This window comes from Pteropus medius, unplaced genomic scaffold (assembly GCF_902729225.1).
Source record: "Pteropus medius unplaced genomic scaffold, Ma_sr-lr_union100, whole genome shotgun sequence".
NCBI lineage: Eukaryota > Metazoa > Chordata > Mammalia > Chiroptera > Pteropodidae > Pteropus > Pteropus medius.
In genome coordinates, this window is record NW_024342542.1 from 1256446 (window position 1) to 1279573 (window position 23128).

General features: G+C 50.7%; 1 protein-coding gene and 1 pseudogene across 3 annotated transcripts; one reads left to right on the forward strand and one right to left on the reverse strand.

The window, feature by feature from the left end:
• UBA1 (ubiquitin like modifier activating enzyme 1) lies at positions 1-21520 on the forward strand. Of its 3 annotated transcripts, XM_039866407.1 has the most exons (27): positions 3083-3283; positions 7236-7361; positions 7512-7628; positions 7765-7823; positions 7925-8093; positions 8203-8337; positions 9311-9417; positions 9688-9778; positions 9886-10018; positions 10523-10620; positions 10713-10859; positions 10998-11174; positions 11286-11390; positions 11479-11559; positions 11878-12033; positions 13481-13646; positions 13749-13945; positions 15721-15785; positions 16009-16204; positions 16922-16996; positions 17107-17296; positions 18844-18932; positions 19208-19300; positions 19417-19608; positions 20753-20854; positions 20958-21058; positions 21193-21520. In XM_039866407.1, exons 3-27 carry the CDS (start codon positions 7512-7514, stop codon positions 21326-21328), a joined length of 3177 nt encoding a protein of 1058 aa, XP_039722341.1. In that variant the 5' UTR covers positions 3083-3283; positions 7236-7361; the 3' UTR covers positions 21329-21520. The 3 variants fall into 3 exon arrangements, with proteins under 3 accessions (XP_039722342.1, XP_039722341.1, XP_039722340.1); XM_039866408.1 differs by lacking the exons at positions 3083-3283; positions 7236-7361 and adding an exon at positions 1-144; XM_039866406.1 differs by lacking the exon at positions 7236-7361.
• Positions 19994-20112, reverse strand: LOC120605535 (uncharacterized; annotated as a pseudogene).
• Positions 21521-23128: the final 1608 nt, after the last annotated feature.

Below are 23128 nucleotides of genomic sequence, written 5' to 3' on the forward strand. Positions count from 1 at the left end.
ACCGGGGCCCTCCAAGTCCCCGCGCTTCCGAGCTCCGCGCAAACTCTGGCTCTTCTTGTGCGACGGAGGTGGTTTGCTCTTCCGTTGCCCCGTGGCTTCGGCTCATCTCCAGCAGGAAGGCGAGGCTTCCGCCCGGCGCAGGGGGTGAGCTGGAGCACGGTGCCCTCAAGCCCCTGGATAGAATTGGAGGGAGGGGGCTCAGTTTCGGAGATCCTCCAATGGGCATATTTGGAGGCTCTGGGCCCGGAGTGGCTTTTAAAGGTGGCTATTTTTGAGGGACCCTTAGGAAGTGGCGTTTGGGGACTCCGGAGTGAGATGTGGGAGCCCGTGTTAGGGAGTATCCCTTGGAGGCAGAGTTTATGTACTCCTCGGAGGTAGGGTTTAGGGGGATGTTTGGGGAGACCTTTAGGGTCCAAGTATGAATACTCTGTCCATGGGGCAGGATTTGGGGTGCTCCCCAAGGGGGGAGGCGGAGTTTGAGGTTCCTGAAGTCAAGGCGGAATTTTGGGAGGCTTGTTTCTTGGTGACGGTGGGAACGTTCAGGACCGACGTGGCATTGTGAAGGTATCTGTGGCCTTTGTGACCTCTGGTTCTATGATGCGGTGCCCCAGCGCTTGGGTAGTCGGGGCAGGGAGACCGGACACGTCGGGGCCCACAGGTTGTTAGGGAGAGGAGCCCCAGCCCAGGCTGTGGAAGGGACACCGGAGCCCAGCGTGCTAGGCGCTTCCCAAGGGGGCACTGGGTGACACCGGGCCTTCGTTGGTCGCGGTTTTATTCATTATTCATGAAGAGGTGGGGTTGTGAGGAAGCCCATTTTGGTCTCTTTCGAACCTGGTCCACTGGAAGTATCGGCTTGTGAATTATTCACGAGGGGGCGGATCAGCGTGCTGAAGGGGCGTTTTACAGTCTGTCGGGCAAACTAGACCTCATTGATTAATCGTAAAGGTGAGTAGCGCCCGAGTTTTCTGTGGCTTTTCTAGGGGCGTTGTGCATAATTCATGAGGGGCGTAGCTTTCACAGCTTCATCTGTATCGTAGGCTCTTAGCTTTCTCTTAGAGGTTCCAGAATTTAAACCTTGCGTCTAGCGAAGGGACAAACCCTCGTTCGTGGTTCATTTCTTACGGCCCAGTAATCCCAGATTATCAATAAAGGCTCTAGATTCAAATCGCATTGATCCTTACTAGCCGTGTGACCTTTGGCAAATCTTTCTGTGAGCCTGGAAAATGGGTATGGGCATAACGATCAGATTAGTTTACACTCATTTAGCGCTTTATTAGCCCATTTAATCCCCACAACAATCCTAGGAGGTAGATTATTATTATCCTATTTTATAGATGAGGAAACTGGGACACCGACAAGGTAAGTAATTTCGTCTAAAGTTACTCCCAGTGAGTGGCTGAGCCAGTCTAGTTTCAGAGTCTGTAGTCTTAATCAAATGCCATAATCCCCCCACCCCAATTTAATAGTACTACTATTAATGTTAGTCATATAACACTATGTGCCAGGCACGGATCTAAGCCCTTTCTACATATTTACTCATTTAAACTCCATCACAAGGTAGGTTACTATTGTTCTCATTTTATGGGTGGGGAAACAATGGCCCAGAGAAGTGAAGTGTCTGGCCCCAGGTCACAGAGCTAGTCACCGGTGGGTGGAAATGATTTTTGTGAGGGTTTAATAACTTTAAGGAGGTCACTTTTGAGCCAAGACCGAGGGACAAGAAGGAACTGATTTCCTGCTCGGCGTTCCTGAGATCAGTGGCACAATGCATGGAAAGGAAATACCACTGGAGCCACCACGTCTGTGAATGAGATCTATTATTAGTCAACAGAAATGTATTTGGTGCTTTATTTGTGTGCCTAGGTTTTATCTCTGGTGACCTGGTAGTCTGTCCTACCCATTTAATGGACATTGGTGCCCTTCTGGGAGGGTGTTTCAAGGCATTATTTTTTTAATAATGCCCCAACTTGGCGGGGATGGGGCTTCTCTAGTAGCTGAGTATACCCTCTCCCACAACTAATTTTATATTAATATAAATATATTTACATATTACCTTTATATTAATATATATTTTAAAATTTAACTGACTTGTGCCAGCAGTGCTTTGAGCTCATCCCATAATTCATATTCTCTGAGTTTGTATATGTGCTGCCGAAGCGAGCACCAGATTCTCTGATTTTGATAACACGTTGCCTTTATAAGTAGATGGGTTCTATTGCTATCCTCATTTTACAGTCATAGAAACTGAGGCACCAGCCAAAGGCATGTAGTGAGTCTGGATTTGGTTGAACCAAGATAGCCCTGGTTCACGTGCAATTAGTCAGGGGTGAAAAGAGGAGGCAGCTACACTTCCCCTGGGTTTCCCCTGTGGCTCTGCAGCTTGGTCTTTTATTACTCATGAACAGGAAGCCGTGGCCATGTTGCCATGGCTGGAGTACCCTAATCCCTACTTGGTAGGCAGGGCTGTCCATCCAGTCTCGTGCATAATTCATGATAACTGGGTGGGACCTTTTTTGACCTCCCTGAGTTTCCAAGTTGAGAGGCTGCAGCATCCGTTATTCATTATTCATGAACTGGGGGAGTGTGTTTTCCCTGCAGCAGCCCTATTTCCCTGCTTACAGCAATAGGCAGGCCTGCCCGGTGTTCCAGCCCACGAGGTCTCATGCATTATTCATGACAGATGTGGCCTTGGTCTCCTTGGCTTCCGGGCTGCTGCAAGACCATTTATTATTCATGAGCAGTGGGGCGTGGCTTCATATTTTAGCCTGGTTTTCTGGTTGTCGTGTATTAACCAACCAACCACCTGGCCTCATGCATAATTCATGACCAGGAAGTGTGGCTCGATGGCCTTTATTGGTTTCCATGGCAGCCTGGCTGCAACAATGTATTATTCATTTTTCTTTGTTTTACCTGTTTTCCTAGTTAGTGCCATAATAGCCACCAGGTGGAGCTATTCCTCTTCGACTGAGTCACAGATGGGCAGAGACCGTCATTCATGATTCATGATGGGCGCGGTCTGCCTGCATCCGGGTTCCTGGGGGTGGGGCCCAAGGTTTTGTTCCGGCCTCGGGCTCAGCGGCCGCCATCTTGTGTCGGCGGTGGAGGTGAAGGAGGTGGCAGGGACGAGCACAACTACTACCGCCGGGGGAGGATAAGGCGGCGGAGGCGGCGGCGACTCTAGGCGGCCCAAGCGGCGGGGAGGAGGAGGAGGAGAAAGAGGAGGGTGGCTTGGCTTCGGCTCCTAGAGGAGTTGGCGGCGGCGCGACCCGGGGAACCGGCATTGGTAACAAACGGCCTCTCTCAGCGCCTTGGCAGGGGTTTCGGGATGCTTTGGAGGGGACAGGGCCGGCGCTGGGCCAGGCTGATGTCGGGGCGGGCTGTGGTGACTCGGACGCTGGGGTTCGATGGGAGCAGCAGGAGCTTGGGGCGGGGCCATCATTTCCCATCCGGGACTATCCCAGTTCTTTGGGCTCAGGAATCTGACCTTGGAGTCAGAACCCCCAAGATGTGTTTTTAAAGACCCAGATCCGGTATCTCTAGTCAGGAACTGACTTGGTCCCGAACCTTGCATTGCAGATCAGAACTACCTCCTTTCGCCAACAGAACCTTATAGTGATCGGCATTCCTGGCCGAAGCTTCCTACCGATGTATGCTATTAAAAACCTTCCTCAGTATCTTCCTTCAGACTTTCCTATTTCCTAGTTCCTCTGTATTTGCCCTAACACCTTCCAAGAGGGGCCAGACACCTGGGGAGGGTTCATGTGGCTTTCATTTCTGAGAGTCTTCTCTAGCATCTTCTTTCAGGCACCCCCCCTCCCCCGCCCGTCACACACACACAAAAATACACGGCTGGTCACCTCCAGAGCATCCAGGGGCTAGACCCTGTGAAGGAATGCCATTGGGATCTGGCCTCTACGTCGAGACCCCTCCTCCATCTCAGGTCTCTCAGCCCCACCCTGGCCCCTAGCATCATTCTCAGCCCAGCCTCGGGCCAGCTCTTATATTCAGAACCACTCCCTCCCCACCGCGTCTACCTTTAGAGATTCTTTTCAATTTTTAGACTCTATCCTTAGAGACTGTATTGTAAGGGAATGCTCTCTTTTTCATGATTTCTGTATTCTTTTAAGGAACTACCCCTTGCAGACCTTAGCATCTCCTCCATCAGACACCTAACCCCCGGTATCTTCCCTCAGAGCCTCCCAGGGGAACAGGCACCAGAGAGGAACTGTTTGAACACATGGTCCTCCTTCGGAGATCCCCCTGCCATCATCTGCCCTTGACCCTGTTGGCTCTAGCCTCTCTTAAACCCCACCCTTGACTCAGCCTCTGCCTTCAAAAGCCAACCAGGTTTCCAGCTTCTCTCACAAATCCCTTGTTCTCACATCAGGCTTCAGAATCTGCCCTCAGCCTTTCAAGGTCCATGGCATTTTTATTCAGAGGCCTTTAGCTTCATAGGACCCCCAACATCATTGTCAGATGCTCCTTGACTTCATCAGAGCCTTCTCGGCATCTACTTTCAGAGCTTCCATAGGATCCCACATAACTGGTCAGAGAAACCCAACCCCACTTGGGGATCTAGCCAGTATCAGCTTACTGAATTTCTTAGGGCCAGAAATGTCTGGACTCAGCCTCTCCTTTCCACTCCCTCAGAGACTCTGCGGTCCCTAGCCTGTACCAGTGAGCTCAACCTAAGGCCTCGTGCTCCAGTAAAAATCCCTCCCCAACCCCACCTTGACCTCAGCATCCACCCTTATAGCCTCCTGGGACTCTGGCATTGATGTCAGAGACACCTCTCCCCTTGCAAGCCCCTGTTTTTTGATCAATTTCTCTTTATCCCCAGAGACCCCAGGGCCCAGAATCCTCCCGAACACCCCTCTCCCCAGACCCCAGCATCTGCAGCCTCCTTGGGCCCCAGAATCCCCCATCCATTCCCTTTCCAAAGATTTAAAGCTTATCAATCTTGCCTGGCCCCACTTGCCCCCCAGGGCTTCTAACATCCCCTTTGAGCCTCCTCTGAGCCTCCCTGGGCTCAGACAACTGCCTCCTGACTCCTCTCCTTTATATTCCCAGGGACTTCTCAATTAATCCCTTCCAGGAGGTTTGACAGGCCCCAGCATCCTGTGCCCTAGCTTCTCCACCCCATAACCTGACCCTGTGCCTGACCCCTCTCAAACCTTCTCTGGTCTGAGTGGTAGAGAATGCTCAGGCTTCAAAATCACCAGTTTGGAGACCTCAGGCAAGTTTGGAAACTCTGAGCCCCAGCTCAGCTTTGCCGAACAGTTGATAGTATATGTACCCTAATTGGGGTCTGAGCATATATTAAGGGAGAAAGGGCATCGATTTTGTGCTGGAGGTGGGGCATCTTTAGCTCCTCTGTGGTTTCTACCTCAGACCCCCTCTGCTTGCCTTGAGCCGGGCCTGTTCCAAACTTCTGCAATTAAAATTTACTTTCAAACAACCAACCAAAACCTGCTTAGACCCTTGCTGCCAGCACGAGGCGCCCAGAGGTAAAAGGTACAGATGTTTAAAGATCTCTCTGGCCCTGGATCATCTCTGATTTAGGGAGCAGGGAGATGGTGTGGCCTAAACAAGCAAACCAATGACAAGGTAAAGAGATAAGCAGTGGAGGCCACTGCAGGTGCCCAGAGAGGAGCTTGCTTATGTTCTCAGATTGCTGAGTTCTGATCACAGACCTTGACTTTTTAAATCTTCCTAGCTGCCCCTTGAGGATAGTTCCATTTCTCCCTGCTTTTGGAGAAAATGGGGCTCAGAGGAAATGAGATCCCTACCCAGGTCAGAGAGTCAGTAAATGGAAGAATATGATTTGCCTTTGTCTCCCAAGTCCTTTCCTACCTACGTTGGTTCTTAGCATTCCTAGCAATTCAGCTGACTGACTTGGGCCCTAGCCAGCCTCCTGAGTCCTCCTCCTTCACCCCTCATCCCTTAGCCCTGTGCGCTGGACCTTGAGCTGGGCCCAGACTATTCCCCCTCCTGGGGAATTCCCCCTCCATGACTGGTGTTCCCTGGGCCTTTGTTTTCTTATTTCTGATGTGGGCATTGTTAGGATTAAATAAAGTCCCTTACTCTGTGACTGACAGGGAGTAAGCCCTCCTTAGATGGAGGGAACTCCTGTTATCTTGCCTAGTGCTAGAATGTGATGGATACCAAGATGGAATTTTAGGTACAGTGGGGTACTTGGTGTGATTGAGTGTCGGAAAGGGCTCAGGGTAGAAAAGAGGCCTAAAGGAGCATTGGAGGCGAGGGGAAATGATTCTGGTTCCTGTCTTCTAGCATCTGGATCCAGTCACCCCACCCCTAGATTTCACTTCCACAGCAGGCTGTATTGTTCTGTCTCTGGGACCTAGTGTGTGACCCTCGGGAAGTTAACTTGCCCTCCTTAGCTCACGATTTCCAATTTGTCTGGCAAGGATGCTCAACCCCGCCTTGCAGGGTCAGGACCATTGAGGAGTGACACCTGATCACACTGGGAGGCAGCCTGGACTTCAGGTTTAGCAAATCCTGATCTGGGCCCAGCTTGGTCACTCTTTATTTGTGGGAACCTCGCTCAAGTTACCACAGGTCCCTCAGTGATTTTTTTTTCCCCTCCAGTGTGAGTTGGAGGATGTTATTGATAGTAGTCGCAACCCCATGGAGGTGCCCTGAGGACAGAGTGAGGCAAGGCTCGTAAAGTGCTTACTATGACTTCTGGCCCAGGGAGGATCTCCAGTAAACACTTACCAGTATTGTTAACCTGCTTAAGGGATTTCAGGTGCAGACGAGGCTTGGCAGGTGTGTTTTCTCTCCTTGCCACCTCTTACTGGCCTGGGTGTTTTCCCCTCCCAGAGCTGGGGTGGGAGGGAGGGGAGGGGGTTGAGCTTTGTAAAACTCCTGATCCCCTCTGGGAACTGGGTTCTCTGCCATCATGCTACCCTGATGGATGTCCTGGCCGCGTTTCCCTCCCGCACCCCTGTGGCAGGGGTTAGGGAGAGGAGAATAGCTGCTCGTTATTGTTCACCTGCTCTGTGCCAGGCTCTATGGTCTGTGTTCTATCTCATCACTTCAGCAACTCCACGGGGTAGGTAAGTGGTATTATCGCCCCGATTTTACAGCCGAGGGAACTGAGCTCATAGGGGTTAAATGAGATCTGTTAAGGAGTGGCAGGCTGACCTGAATCTCTATTGCCCCTCTGACTTCCCCACAAGTACATTCTTCTTGTCACTCCTTTCACCCTACAGGATTGGCGTCTCTCCCTCATTATGCTGGGCTGGGGAGAAAGGCGAATGGCCTAGTGGTCAGCAGCATGGATTGCAAGCCAGACCACCTGGGTTCAGATCTTAGCTCTGACAGCTCTGTGACCTTGGGCAAGTCACCTCACCTCTCTGTACCTGTCTCCTCTTCTATAAAATGGGGATACTAGCCCTTAAGTCTTCCCTTCCCCCCATAGTCGCCACTAACCAGCAGAAACACTCACATGCCCCTGGCTCACCCCAGACCCTCTTTTTTCCCTCCAGATGTCCAGCTCGCCGCTGTCCAAGAAACGTCGCGTGTCCGGGCCTGATCCAAAGCCGGGTTCTAACTGTTCCCCCGCCCAGTCTGTGTTGTCCGAAGTGCCCTCGGTGCCAACTAACGTGAGTGTCTTCTTCCTGAAGACTGGCAGGCAGGGTGGTGGGATGGTGGGTGGGAATATCTTTTGTATCACTGTTCTTCTGTTCACGCCCTAAACCTGCGTGTCTCCCTGAACCTGTTCTTCCCCTTCATCTCTAGGGAATGGCGAAGAACGGCAGTGAAGCAGACATAGATGAGGGCCTTTACTCTCGGCAGCTGTAAGTGGGGCTGAGGTTAGGCGGAGAGGTGGGAGGGGGGCTCTGAGAGGATGTGGTCAGGAGAGCCAGGCCCTGACCCCACATGCCCCCTAACCTGGCAGGTACGTGTTGGGCCATGAGGCAATGAAGCGGCTCCAGACATCCAGCGTACTGGTATCAGGCCTGCGGGGCCTGGGCGTGGAGATTGCCAAAAACATCATCCTTGGTGGGGTCAAGGCTGTCACCCTACATGACCAGGGCACTGCCCAGTGGGTTGACCTCTCTTCCCAGGTACCTCTTCCTGGTCCTCTTCTCTCCTGCCCAGGCACCAGCCCCCTGTCCCCCACCCCGGCCCCGGGCTCTGTAGCCGCTTCACTTCGTCCCCTACTCCCCTTTGCAGTTCTACCTGCGGGAGGAGGACATTGGTAAAAACCGGGCAGAGGTCTCCCAGCCCCGTCTTGCTGAGCTCAACAGCTACGTGCCTGTCAGCGCCTACACTGGGCCTCTTGTCGAGGACTTCCTTAGTGGCTTCCAGGTACCTCAAGCATGGCCCAGCCTCCTGCCCAATTCTCTCAGAGCCCATCTCTGGTGTGTTCATTTATTCATTATTTAATGGGCTGGTCCGAGTTCTAGGTTTCATGCTGGGGGTGCAGCTAGGAGATGTAGGCAGGATTTAGACCCTGGACCTGCCTTTTCAGAGGGGGAAGGTATGAATGGACAGACGGTACAGCATAGGGGTTATAAGCGTAGAATAGAGCCAGACTGCCTTGGCATAAGTCTCTGCTTCTACTAATATGATCTCAGGCAGGTCACTTTATCTCCTGTGCTTTATTTATTCCTGTTCGTAGACTTGGGAGTAGTAGTAAGACCGACCTCATAGAGTCTTTGGGAGGGTTGAGCATTTAGAATAGCAGCTGGCACATGATAAGTGCCATCTGGTTGTCAAACAAAAACTCTGGGCTGGAAAGAGGAACTGTGGGAGCTGAGATTGTACCATGGGGTGTCCCAGCAGCCAGGGCACTGCCACCAAACCCTGGGGTAGGGCTAGGAGTTCACCTGAGTGAAAAAGGGCAGGCATTCAGACAGAGAGCTAAGTCCCAAAGGTCTTGGCTGAGCAAGTGTTGTCGAGAATTGGGAGCAAATGGGTGTGGTAGGAGTGAGCTCAGACTTTGGCTGGGGACAGTTTTACCTCTTCTGTGTCTCACAGGGCATGGCAGAGTTGTGGGCAGGCGGCAGTGTGTGTTGGCAAATGAATGAGTCAGATATTCTCCAGACTATGTCTCCCCAGCTGCGTCTGTACCTTGCCTGCCTACCTTGCCTGCTGTGGTCTAGGATCTAGGGATTCCTAGGGATTCAATTTCTCTTCACTAAATTTCACTGGTTCTGAAACTGTTAAACAGTAGATACTGTGTATGTGAAGTAGCTGAACCAGCAAACTCTCTGAACCCTCACACCAGCCTTCCTCTATTATTTTCACCCTGAGCCTCCATCTCTCCGCCTCTCCACAGGTGGTGGTCCTCACCAACACCCCCCTGGAGGACCAGCTTCGGGTGGGTGAGTTCTGTCACAGCCGTGGCATCAAGCTGGTGGTGGCAGACACACGGGGCCTATTTGGGTGAGTGCGCCTCCCCTTTTCCTGCTGACCCCTGCCAGGCCCAGGCCAAGACCCCTAAGCTCTTACTGCCCTCAGCCTCCCCTCAGCCTCCCCTCAGCCACCCGGGTTTTGGATTCTGTGTGTTCACTTCTCCATGTGGTGTGAGCGCCGTCTGAGTCCCAGCAGGGATGGGCTGAATTTGCTCAGCAAGTATTCGCTGCATCTTGAGGGACACATGGGGTCTCCGTGTGTGTGGATCTAGGATATCAACCCCTGTTGCTTCCTCTATAGGCAACTCTTCTGTGACTTCGGAGAAGAAATGATTCTCACTGATTCCAATGGAGAGCAGCCACTCAGTGCTATGGTTTCTATGGTCACCAAGGTGAGGAGACCAGCCTTGAGTCGTGGCAGGCAGATGGGCAGCAGCAGGCCTTCCTGTCTGCTCTTGGTACCCTGAGCTTGCCCCTGAGACTCTCCTCCTTTAACCAGGACAACCCCGGTGTGGTTACCTGCCTGGATGAGGCCCGACATGGGTTTGAGAATGGCGACTTTGTCTCCTTCTCAGAAGTACAGGGCATGGTTGAACTCAACGGAAGTCAGCCCATGGAGATCAAAGTTCTGGGTGAGCTAGGGCCATGGGGCGAGGGGAGGGGAATCAGGGGAGATAAGAGGGTGTCCTTGGGCTCTGAGCAAGGGGAAACACACCCTGGGTGTCTAAGATGAACCAGAATGAGAGTCCCTGGGGGTCCAACCAGAGCTGATGGGCATAGGGGAGAGGTGCTATCTTGTGTCTGAGCTATCTCATCTGAGCTGTTCCTGAGGGGGAAAGGTCTCTGGTGTTTGAACAGAGGAGATCAGAGGATCCACTCATGTCTGAACTGATTTGGACAAGTTGCAGAGAATGTTTTCTAATGTAGACCTAGAGCCAGGGACACGGGTTCTCATGGGCTCGGAGCTGGGTCCGGGGCAGATGGGGAACAGTTTCTGATGTTCAGGTAGAACCTGAGGTGAAGAGGAGGTGGCTCCTGATGTCTGAGCTGGGTTGGGCATGTATTTTTCCTTTTCTTTTGGGTGTTGTGGATTTTAGAAAGGATGGGTAACCTGACAACTTCCCGATCTCCCCTAGGTCCTTACACCTTTAGCATCTGTGACACCTCTCACTTCTCTGACTATATCCGTGGTGGTATCGTCAGTCAGGTCAAAGTACCTAAGAAGATCAGCTTTGTGAGTATGGGGGATAGTGGGCTGCGGGGGTAGTTCTGGTGTTCTCCATTCCTCTCTTCTGGTTCTGATGCCCTGCCCCCCGCCCCCAACAGAAATCTTTGCTGGCCTCACTGGCAGAGCCCAACTTCGTGATGACAGACTTTGCCAAGTTTTCCCGTCCTGCACAGCTGCACATTGGCTTCCAGGCCCTGCACCAGTTCTGTGCTCAGCACGGCCGGGCCCCTCGGCCCCGCAATGAGGTGGGTCGGTGGGCGAGCCAGCTAGGGCAGATGACATTGGCACCAAAGGCCCACCATGCCTCTCTGCCTATCCACCCTCCCTCTGTCTCCCCACAGTGACCTGACACTTAACACCTTTGGTTTCTTCTGCCCTACCAGGAGGATGCAACAGAGCTAGTGACCTTAGCCCAGGCCATGAATGCTCGAGCCCTGCCAGCAGTGCAGCAGGACAGTCTGGATGAGGACCTCATCCGGAAGCTGGCATATGTGGCTGCTGGGGATCTGGCACCCATAAACGCCTTCATTGGGGGCCTGGCTGCCCAGGAGGTCATGAAGGTCAGCATGGGTCGAGAAGAGTAGGGAGTGTGCCAGGCACCTTCCTGACTCCATCACTTGTTGTCCATCTGTTAACCAGTGACTACTTCGCTTCTCCTTTCCAATCTCTAGGCCTGCTCTGGGAAGTTTATGCCTATCATGCAGTGGCTATACTTTGATGCTCTGGAGTGTCTCCCTGAGAACAAAGAGGCCCTCACAGAGGACAAGTGCCTCCCGGTATATGAGTGGGGCCCATGGCGAAGGCATCATTGGGGGCATTTCTGGCAAGGCCCATCTCTGACCCAATTCCCTTCACATTCCCTAGCGCCAGAACCGTTACGATGGGCAGGTGGCTGTATTTGGCTCAGACCTACAAGAGAAGCTGGGCAAGCAGAAATACTTCCTGGTGAGTGATCTGGACTTCCTGCTCTCTTCACCTCCCCTGGCCACCTCTTCTGGGGTCTCCTACCTCCTCAGGGAGGGTCGTTTGGTTCTTGTACCTCTGTTGCATCCCTTTAGCCATTTTCTTTATCTTGAGAGGAAGCTTATTGCATCCTGCTGTTTTTTCCCTCCTGGTGCCACCTCCTTCAGATGACTGGTTGGTTATAGCCCTGGGACTTGAGGATGTGGCACTAGACCCTCTTCCTAGCTCCTGCTGTCTTCACAGGGAGTGAGGAGTGATGCTAATCTGCATCACCCTGACCAGCCTCTTAACCCTTCCTAGGTGGGTGCAGGAGCCATTGGCTGTGAGCTGCTCAAGAACTTTGCAATGATTGGATTGGGCTGTGGAGAAGGCGGAGAAATTGTCGTCACAGACATGGACACCATTGAGAAGTCAAATCTGAACCGACAGTTTCTCTTCCGGCCCTGGGATGTTACGGTGAGGGTGGGGGTTTTATCATCTCACTATCCTCCTTTTCTTCCCATTCTTTCTGGAAAGGAGTCCTTTCTGCCTTTTTCTTTCCTTTAGTTCTTTTCCCTTGGTTTCTCTCTGTCACTCATTTGACAAACATTTATTGAGTATCCTTCCATTGACTCTACCATTTTTCATCTCATTTTTTTCTTTATCATTGCTGTTGGGACAATGTGTTGGGGGTCCCCCAAACCACCCCCAAGCTCAATGATTCACTGGAAGGACTTACAGGACTCTACATATAGTCAGTCGTATTCACAACTATGATTTCTTCCAGCAAAGGATGCAGAGCAACATCAGCAAAGGGAAAGGCACATGGGGAGGGTGAGGGGAGTCTGGGAGGGAGGCCAGGCACAAGTTTCCCAAGTCTCTCCCCAGTCTGGAATCACATAGGACAAGCTTTATTCCCCCTCCCCCCCCCCAGTAGCCAGTTGCAACAACCTGCAAAAATGTTACCAACAGAGCTCATTAGAGACTCAGCACTAAGGGTTTTTTTAACATGGGCATCATGTAGGCACCCTCTGCTCAGCATATACCCAAATTCCAGACTCCCAGAAGGGAAGCAAGTATTCAACACAAGCCACATTGTTTGCATAAGCAGTCTAGGCACAAAGAGCCACCGTCATCAGGTAAAGAATAGTGAGAACCCTCCTGAAATCCAAGTTCCCAGATACCAGCCAAGGGCCAGTCTTGCAAGCAGGCCTTTCTTGCTCAGGAAGTACTTTATGCCTACTAGATTTATTCTTCTCTGCACAGATGGGTGCTGGGTTATACAGGGATCAAGCTGGGAAGCCTTCTGTAGGGGACAGTGTCATTCATAATATCCATGATAAGTGCTGTGTAAAGAAAACAGCAAAAAGAAGATAAGGGAGTTTGGGCAGGCCTGGGACATGGGTTCGCCCTTTTGATAACAGTGGTCAAGGAAGGGTCTGCAGACTTGGAGAGTATAAGAGAGTAGAGACCCCTCTTCTGGAGAATAGTGCTCCAGGCCATGATCCGGAGGAGGTAGGAGATGAGTTAGAGGAAACGGGGCTAGCTCCTTTGACCCTCAGTGGAAGCGGGAGCCGGGCAACAGTTCTGAGTAGAGGAGGGACAGGACCCCAGTCTGGGCTTTGAGAGGGTCCTTCTTGTCTGTACGCTAAGGTCCTCTTTTTGAGGGAATGTATCTCAACCCTAGGTGCTCTTACCTGAAAGAACAACAGATGTTAGGAAGGCAAAAGGCCAGATGGCTGGCCTGTTGTTTCCAGTTGGTGTCTGGTCACTGCTTCCCTCTCCTGCCACATCTGTCACAGCCCTAGCCATGTGGCATTGTCACAGATTGTTTCCTGCTAAACCCCAAGGTGCCTCCTGAGGTTGGTTGGATGAATACACAAATAACTGAGCTCTGTTTCCCCATCCCCACCTTTGCCACCAGAAGTTAAAGTCTGACACCGCTGCTGCAGCTGTGCACCAGATGAATCCACACATCCAGGTGACAAGCCACCAGAACCGTGTGGGCCCTGACACAGAGCGCATCTATGACGATGAGTTCTTCCAAAACTTGGATGGTGTGGCCAATGCCCTGGACAATGTGGATGCTCGTGAGTTTGGAGGCGGGTGAGGAGGTCAAGGACAAAGATTGTGTGTGTGCGTGTGCGCGTTCTTAGGGATACCTGTCCCCCTATCCTTTCCTAACATCCCAGGCATGTACATGGACCGCCGCTGCGTGTACTACCGTAAGCCGCTGCTAGAGTCAGGCACACTGGGCACCAAGGGCAACGTGCAGGTGGTGATCCCCTTCCTGACAGAGTCGTACAGCTCTAGCCAGGACCCGCCTGAGAAGTCCATCCCTATCTGCACGCTGAAGAACTTCCCCAACGCTATCGAGCACACCCTGCAGGTGATCGCTTTGGGGGTTGAGGGAGGGGAGCAGGCACCCTGCCTCTTGGCCACTGGGCCCCTGGCCTTCAGGTATTGCAAACCTAAGCGCAAGATGGTGGTTTTTCTCCAAACCTTTCTCCCCACTTCCCATCTAGCAGCCTTGATTTTTAGAATGGTTCATTCTTTTCGTGTTTTTTTTCTTTACACTTTTGTTTTGGAAATTTTTCAACATGTAGAGAAGTATAAACAGTAGTATGGCGAACACTCAAATACCACTCATCCCCTAGATTTAACAGTTGTTCCTGTTTTGCCAGATGTTCTTAGATTTGTATATCTTTTTTGTGCGTGTGTGCTAAAGTAAGTCATGGACATCACAGCACTTCACTCCCTAATACTTTAGTATGTTTTGAAGGGAGGGATGTGTTCCAGATAACAGTCTTTCAGCCTTGGCCGGATATTTCTTTGTCATTTCTTTGTTGGGGGGAGGAGGTCATACTGTGCATTGTAGGATGTTTAGCAGCATCCCTGGCTTCCCGCTACTAGATGCAAATAGCACCTCTCTTCAATTGTGGCAACTAAGAATGTCTCCAGACATTGCCAAATGTCCCCTGGGGTCAGAATTGCTTCCCTGTGAGAACTGCCGCTGCCTAACCAATAGACCACTTTCATGCTGAGCATAAACGGTAATTTCTTAACATCTTTTCCAGTTATTTGTCTCTAATTAATACTCAGTCCATAGTCCAGTTTCCTCAGCTGTTGCTCAAAATGAGTTCAACAGCTAGTTTTTCAGAATGATTGTATGATGCATATGTAGAGAAAATACAGGACAGTACACATATCATCTGGCTGAATTTTTACAAAGTGAACATAACGTAGGTAGGTATCCAGCTCCCGGCCATTAATCAGAACCTAAGGATAACCCAAGGATAACCACCATGCTATCAGAATGATCCTAGCGCAGTGTTTGAGAGCAAACCATTCAGAATGTTTAGTAGGAGTATTGGGGTGGGAACAAAATGAGGAGGGAAAAAAAACAGTTCCCTTTGTCACTTCCCCTTCCAACCCTGCAGTTCCAGAGTGGGTGTTTTATACTTGTACACCCAGCATAGTCTCACTGGGCCATGTGTGACCTTGGACTCAGCCTCTCCATGCTCATGATTCTTTTTCCAAAATGGGGATGACAGTAATCTTTGCCTTACAGGGCTGTTGTAAATTATTTAGCATTTGCTATGTATCTAGTGCTGTTTTAAATAAACTTTAAATATATGCATACTTGCTCATTGCTGCTTTGCAATCCCATGAGGGTAGATGTGACTGTTAATAGTATTTGTTTTAGGTGTTCCTAAAGTCACAAAACTAGATACTATGTAGCAGCTGGGATTTGAACCGACACCTCTAACATCAGTATCCTTCAAGCTCCCTCACCAATGGCTGCATTTACTGTCCTAGGAATTCTCAGATCCCTATATAGAGATCATTTTTGATTTTGGCCTGAATTTTTTTTTTTCTTTTTTTTTTTTATGGAGCCATAACCTCAAGTAAGGTACACAAATGTAAGAATTTTTTTTCACACATTCACTAGTGTAACCACTGCCCAGATCAAGTTCATTGATTTAAATTGAGTTGCCAGGGGTAAAGGAGTTGGGTAAGTTAGGAGCAGTGATTAGGGGGCTTCCCTTCTCTCAGTAGCTGTGTTCTTCCTATTTGATTTATTTGCTGAGGGTCTTTGTAATGTCTCTGGAAATCCACTTTGTCAGCCATCACCCCCATGTAATTTGTTTGCTCTGTCTGCAGTGGGCTCGGGATGAGTTTGAAGGCCTTTTCAAGCAGCCAGCAGAAAACGTCAACCAGTACCTCACGTAAGTAATTAAGTGCCCCCTCGTCACATCCCCTGCCTGCTAAGGCATCCTTTCTGCTTTCCTCACCACTGTAACACCCAGCACCAGGCACACTTCAGATGACTCGGTGAAAGCTAGGGCCTCATGCCACTGGGGGTCAGGACTAGCTTTCCATGGAGAAAATGGGGTTGCATCTGGGGCCGTTGTGTAATCCTGCCCCTTTGACCCTTCCAATTCCTGATAGAGACCCCAAGTTTGTGGAGCGGACCCTGCGGCTGGCGGGCACCCAACCTCTGGAGGTGCTGGAGGCCGTGCAGCGCAGCCTGGTGCTGCAGCGGCCACAGACCTGGGCTGACTGTGTGACCTGGGCTTGTCACCACTGGCACACTCAGTACTCTAACAACATCCGGCAGCTGCTGCACAACTTCCCTCCTGACCAGGTAACACCCACTTGCCAGGTCCATTTGGTGGAATCCAAAACAGGAATGTGCTGTGGGCACTCCACGTGTCCTTCCAGTCATTAGTCTAGCTGTGGCAGGTGCCCCAAGACGTAGGGATCTCAGGAGAATGATTAAGCCTGACTTGTTCTTCCCATCCCCTTTCCTTCGTACAAGAGACTTCCTTTCACTTACTTGTGCTGTGGGCTGAGTCATATTGACTCCCAGGGCTGCAGGGATTATGGGAGAGAAATTTTGGAGTTAAGAGCACAGGAATCAGTGTGGGTTCAAATCCCAGCTCCATTTGCACTCGGGTATCACATAATTTGTTTTTGTACCTCAGTTTCCTCATCAATGAAGTAGAGATAATAGTTTCTACTTCGTGGGGATTTTTGTGAAGATTTATTGGTATATACTAATATTAAGTTTGTACAGCGCCTGGCAATTCATGAGAGTTTATTAAATGGCTGTGTGTCTAGCACAAAGCAAGTGCCCAGGAATTGGTGGTAGTTTTCTCAGTGAGATCCCTGCTTCAACCAGACATTGAAACTTCCATCTACAGGATGCTATAGTCTGAGTCTTTCATGACTGACTCCAGCCCTCTGTGTGTGCCCAGCTATAGTGAGTTAGGGCCCGGCGGGGCCAAGGCGAGGAGTTAGGATTGTTAGAGAGGCTGCCACCCTCAGGTCCTGCTCCTCAAAAATCTCTTCCCTCCCTTAGCTCACGAGCTCAGGAGCTCCGTTTTGGTCTGGGCCCAAACGCTGTCCGCATCCGCTCACCTTTGATGTCAGCAATGTAAGTCTCCTCCCTGGGTTCTCCTAGGGTTGGTGAGTGGGTGGGGGGCTGAGGCTCCTCAGATGAGGGCTGATATGCTCCCCCTCTGGTCCTTCCCTGCCTTTTCCCAGCCCCTGCATCTGGACTACGTGATGGCTGCCGCTAACCTGTTTGCCCAAACCTACGGGCTGACGGGCTCTCAGGACCGAGCTGCGGTGGCCGCCCTCCTACAGGCTGTTCAGGTCCCCGAGTTCACCCCTAAGTCTGGCGTCAAGATCCACGTCTCTGACCAGGAGCTGCAGAGTGCCAATGCCTCTGTTGGTGAGGGTGTTTGGCCAGTTGGCCAGTAGTCACCACCCCACTTGACCCCTGCCCAGCTCAGCCTCGCCACCAGCATTCTGCTCCTGGCTCCGCTCTGTGACCCAGGCCTGAGGCTTCCCCATACCTTCCTTTGAGATTCCTTTCCTCTGAAATGAAGAGGGTCAGTTTGAGCAAATTCTCTCCCTCATTCCCCCTCCTTTCCTACTTTGTAGTCCTCAGGAGAGCTGTTTGTTTTTCTTGCTCTGTGTGTATCTGCCTTGAAAGGAAAACTTTCCTGTTTCCTCTTGATCTGTTTATGGTGGAGGAGGAAAGATGATCTCCACCAGTGGTGTCTCCCTTGATATCCGCCTCCATCTTCCCACCCCCATGTTCCTCCTTGTGCGTCTTCACCCTAGTATTGCCCTCCATATAGCTTTCTTGCTCTCCGTTTCAATATTCCCTCCCCCATATCCCTCTCCATATCCTCCTCTAGCTCCCCCATTTTCACCCACCCCAGTTCATGTTGCTGTATTTCAGGGCAGAGCCAAGTATTATCTTTTAGGCTTTGAGCCATGTAGTGTCTACAGCTATCACCTCTGCAATTGAGCACAAAGAGGCTTGATATTACACCCGACATGTAGTAGTGGACAGGATGTGGCTGATGGTTTCCCATGTTTGTTTGGCTCGTAAAGAAAGTCATGGGCTGAATATGGGCATGGACCTTGGTTTGTGACCAGTTTGGCACAGTGTGCTTGTGTGATTATCTGCCACTGCGCCCTTCCATCTCTCCTCCATGGGTGAAATGCGTCTGTGGCTATGTAACTCCCCACACTGCATTTTGGCACTGGTTTCCCTTTTCCTCTCCATATATCTTTTCATCTATACACCAGCGATCTCTCCCAGATCTTTCGGCTTCCTAAATGTCTACTCATGTGTTTCCTATATCTGTTATGTTTCTTCTCTATATGCTCTTTCTACCAATCAAAACACTATTTTCTCAAATAATATTTTATATATATAACATGTGAAAATATGTATATAAAAGATGTGCTTCTCAATGTATGTGTAGGGATGTTATAAAGATGTTTCTGTGTAACATCTCCCCGCCTGTCTCCGCCTTTTTAGCCTCTTGTTCCTCTTTGCCGCCGTTTTTCTCTCAGCTTCTCCTCGTTGAACCATCTACTTAACAAAAGCTTCTGTATGTTTCCTGACTTCCTCCTATGTGTCGTTTTGTTCACACTACACCACCATATCCTCCTCCATGTCTCCCCACTTCTCTGTCATTCTCCCCCAGATCTCCAGCTCTCTCCTCTGGATCTCTCCATCTTTACTTTCTCCTAATGTCATCATTTTGGTTCCATAGTGTCTTTAGAGATAACTTTTGATATCTGCACCTTCCCCCCGCCCCTATTCCTTTGCCCTACCTCTTCCCCTTGCCCTTCCTCCCAGGATGGGCTTTCCTTTTCTAATCTTTTATCTACCTGAACACCTCTTGCCCCACCCCAGGCTCATGTTTTAGACCCTGGCCTAGGATTTAAAGGGCTGATGGTGTCCCTTTCTTCCTGCAGATGACAGCCGTCTAGAGGAGCTCAAGGCCACACTGCCTAGTCCAGAAAAGCTCCCTGGATTCAAGATGTACCCCATCGACTTTGAGAAGGTGCTGAGTGGGGGCCCTGGACAGGCAGGGTTGTGGGCTGAGCATGGATGGGCTAGGCAGAACAGATCTCTGGGGATCTGGAGGCATCCCCGGGCCTTTGTGGGGATTGGATCACGGGTCTGCCATGTGGCCCTGAACGAATAGATGTTCCCAGCCATGCCTTTGTGATCTGAGAGAGCAGGTAATTGCAGTGTCCCCAGAGGCCAGGAATCCTCTTCCTCCTCTGATCCTCTTATTATCTCTCCACCCTCCCCCTACCCCCTTACTCATAAAAGGATGATGACAGCAACTTCCATATGGATTTCATTGTGGCTGCATCCAACCTTCGGGCAGAGAACTATGACATTCCCCCTGCAGACCGGCACAAGGTGAGGGGAATCTATACCTGACGTTCCACCCCCTCCCAGGCTTTAGTTCCCCACGTTTCATCCCTTTTGTAGACTTAGAGCCTCTTCCACCTTCCTTGATTTCTCCTGTCTCACAGAGCAAGCTGATTGCAGGGAAGATCATCCCAGCCATAGCCACGAGCACAGCAGCTGTGGTTGGCCTTGTGTGTCTGGAGCTCTACAAGGTGGTGCAGGGACACCGACGGCTTGACTCCTACAAGAATGGTTTCCTCAACTTAGCCCTACCCTTTTTCGGCTTCTCTGAACCCCTTGCCGCACCCCGTCACCAGGTGAGGGCCTGTATCAGGGAAGATAGACTTGTGGGTGGAGTGTTTCTCTGTAGAATTAATTGGCTCTAGTTTGCTTCATAGGCTTTCACTAGGTGAGGGGTTCCGTCATTGTGTACCTACTCATTTTGTGACCCCTTGTTCACTTACTCACTCATGTATATATTGAGTACTTTCTATGTGCTGAGCACTGGTCTGATTCTGCCTCTGTAAGCCCTCAAAACAAATGGGATATTTGAATTGTGCCCTAGGAAATTATTAGTGACTACACAATAATAGTAACCAGTATATTTTTAAAATTATTTTTTAGGCGAGGCAACCCTTGGTTGACCTCACAGATTGCAAGGACCTTTTTGGCTTACAATCCCTTTTATTTTTTATATTTTTATGCCTACAACACCTGGTCTTCCTAGGTGGTCTCCCATCCAAGTACTAACCAGGCTCGACCCTTCTTAGCTTCTGAGATCAGACGGGATCAGACTTGTTCAGGGTGGCATGGCCGTAGACAATAGTAACCAATATTTACTGGGTGCTTACTATGTTAAGTTCTTTTACTTCATTTATTAATTTATTCAAATATTTATTGAGCACTTACTGTGTGCCAGGTACTCTTAGGTGCTACAGTTATATTTATGAAATAAAAGATTTTGGAACCCCCTGTAAAAGAGCAGGATAAGGAGGACTTGAGAGTACCTGGTAGTGAGGGGATGGGTTTGGGATTTTTAAACATGGGATGGTTAGAAAAGGCCTTACTGAAAAGACGACATTTCAGTCCAGACTTGGAAGAGGGGAAGAAACAGGCCATGCAGGCTTCTGTGGGAAGGGCATTTCAGACAGAGGGACCAGCCTCTGCAAGGGTAGGAGTGTGCCTGGCATGTTTGAGGAAGAAGATGCTTCTAGAACAGAGTAACAGGATGAGAAGGTAGGAGGTGAGACGTAGAGAATAGGACTGTAGTGATATAGGCCCTTGTTAGTCATTGTAAGGTTTCAGTGCTTGCTTGGGGCCTGGCAGAAGCCACGAGAGAATTTTGGACAAAAGAGGCTTGTGATCTCACTTTGTATGTCTCTGCATGAGTGGAGGGGGGAGAGTGACGGAGCTGGACCCTCTGGTGGCCCCTATCCCACTGGCCTGTTCCTTGTCCTGCAGTACTATAACCAAGAGTGGACGTTGTGGGATCGCTTTGAGGTACAGGGGCTGCAGCCTAACGGTGAGGAGATGACCCTCAAACAGTTCCTTGACTACTTTAAGGTGAGGCCCCTTCCTCACTCTCACCCCACCTGGGGGCGGAGTGTGCAGGTGACTGGCCTGTCCATCCCCTTGACACTGCCATTCCCTCTTCCTCCTCCTCCAGACAGAGCATAAATTGGAGATCACCATGCTGTCCCAGGGTGTGTCCATGCTTTACTCCTTTTTCATGCCAGCTGCCAAGCTCAAGGAACGATTGGATCAGCCGTGAGTTGAGTGGTGGGGAGTCTCAGCTTGCAGCTATCCCACTCCTGTTCACTGGCCTCACTGCCTTGGCCTCCACCCACCTGCCCTTCCTCTCTGCCTTCTGCCTCTTTGACCCTCTGCGCCTCTGCCCCCAGGATGACAGAGATCGTAAGCCGTGTGTCGAAGCGAAAGCTGGGCCGCCATGTGCGGGCGCTGGTGCTTGAGCTGTGCTGCAACGACGAGAGCGGCGAGGACGTCGAGGTCCCCTACGTACGATACACCATCCGCTGACCCCCAGCCCCTCCTGTAGACTGGCCCCAGGCCCCCTCTCCAAACCCCTTCCAGCCCAGGGCTCCCAGTTGACCTCTGGCAGTGGCCCAGCTAGCCAAGCCTGGTGTTCCCTCTTCATCCCCCTACTTGAACCCCTCTTGCCGCTGCTTCCTACCTTGTTCAGAACCTGAATCCTAATAAAGAGTTATTAACCCAGATGTGGCATGCCCAGCTGGTTCCAGGGAAGAAAGGGACTTCCTGGAGCTGTATGGTTCAGATGGTAACCCAAAGGGCTCAGCCCTACCCCAACTGCCAGTTTCCTGGGCAGAGAAAATGTGGAAATGGCTACCTTCTTCCTCCTTTCCTCCCTGCCTAGGAAGAAGTGGAGGCACCAGTGAGGCCATAGGGAGCAGGTACCTGGGTCCAATTTATATGAGCTGGGTTTCAGTTCTACCTTCTCCATTGCCTAACTCTCTGCCATGTTGATGTTGGGTCAGTGTGGCTTATGTTCTTGGGGCAGATCCCTTTTCGCCTGGCTCAAAGCACTCAGACGCTGCACAAGCCTTTACTATCATGGTTCCCAGTGCCAGGAATGCTTGTAATGCCCTTAGTTCAACTTCCCTGCTGCAGGAGAGACCTCAATGGCTCTGTTGGACTGAGGAATGCCAGTGCCTGTGTATACTTAGTTTTTAAAAATATTTGGCTGAGAGCATCTGTAGAGGAAAAGCCCCTTTCCCACCCCACTCTGCCCGCCTAGGGCCTGATCTGCCTGTCCCAAGGCCTCATACATTTGAGAAGAGAGGTAGCTGTGGAGCCTGAGGGTTGTCGATTGGTCAGAGCAGGCAGTAGGAGCTTCACTTGAGGCCCCACCAGGACTGTACGCTCCATCTGTGGTCTTGGCTGGGCACTCCAGACATTTGAAAGCACCAGTCTGGCCACCTGGTACCTAAGGATTGCACTCATACCTCTATCCCTCACCCAACCACTTAGGAACAGATTCCTTATCCCTTTGCTCAAACCTGGGTATTGGGAATAGCACAACCTGTCCCTGAACCTAGCCTGACATCCATCACAGTGTGTTCCCACATCCTCTGCCTCCTGGGCCAGCTTCAGACCCCAGGTACCATGTATGCCCTTGCCCATCTCCCTCTCGTGATTACTTTTTTTCTTGGGTGACCTCATGCTTTCACACTTCTTTTTACTCCCCACCAGGATACTGGGGACTGAGGTACTTTACCTCTGGCATCTAGTTAGTGGTGATGCTAGCTGTCTAGGTCAAGTGGAGATTTTCCTACCACAAGCACTTTTTCCATATTGCTGTTTTGGAGTACTCCAAACACTCCACACCTCTGTCTACTGTCTCCACTGTTGCAGCATCTGAGGCTGCACAAATTTATTTCTTCTGTCCCCTTTCTCCACTATCCCAGCTCCTTCTTGGATATTCTAGATACTTTGTTCACTGGATCTTCCTCATTACAGCTCCTGATTCTCCAGATGCTTCTGTCCCTTGTTTCAGCACCACAGCTCTTGATTCCCCTTGCTACTTTATTTGTACCTGACACATTTCATCAAGAACTCATGAATCCTGCTTGCATCTTATTTCCCCAATACGTGCCATTTTACTTTTCATGTTTGTCTACCTTATAACACCAGCAAGATGGACTAGGGTTCAGTGGGCAGGGGTTGGGTGACTGCACTGAGAGCCCCCTGCACCCAGCAGGTACAAAATACAGGTGGGACAAGGTCGTGTCCTCTTGTCTCTGCCTACAATTATTGGCCATCATGGCATTCAATAAACATTCGTTGAATGCTTACTGTGTT

Excerpts from the sequence above, each read along its gene's own strand:
- UBA1 (XM_039866408.1), top strand. The coding sequence starts at position 7,512 with ATGTCCAGCTCGCCGCTGTCCAAGAAACGTCGCGTGTCCGGGCCTGAT. Across the intron at positions 10,621-10,712 it reads TACCTAAGAAGATCAGCTTT|AAATCTTTGCTGGCCTCACT; the intron begins GTGAGTATGGGG and ends CGCCCCCAACAG. Across the intron at positions 21,059-21,192 it reads AAGGAACGATTGGATCAGCC|GATGACAGAGATCGTAAGCC; the intron begins GTGAGTTGAGTG and ends CTCTGCCCCCAG.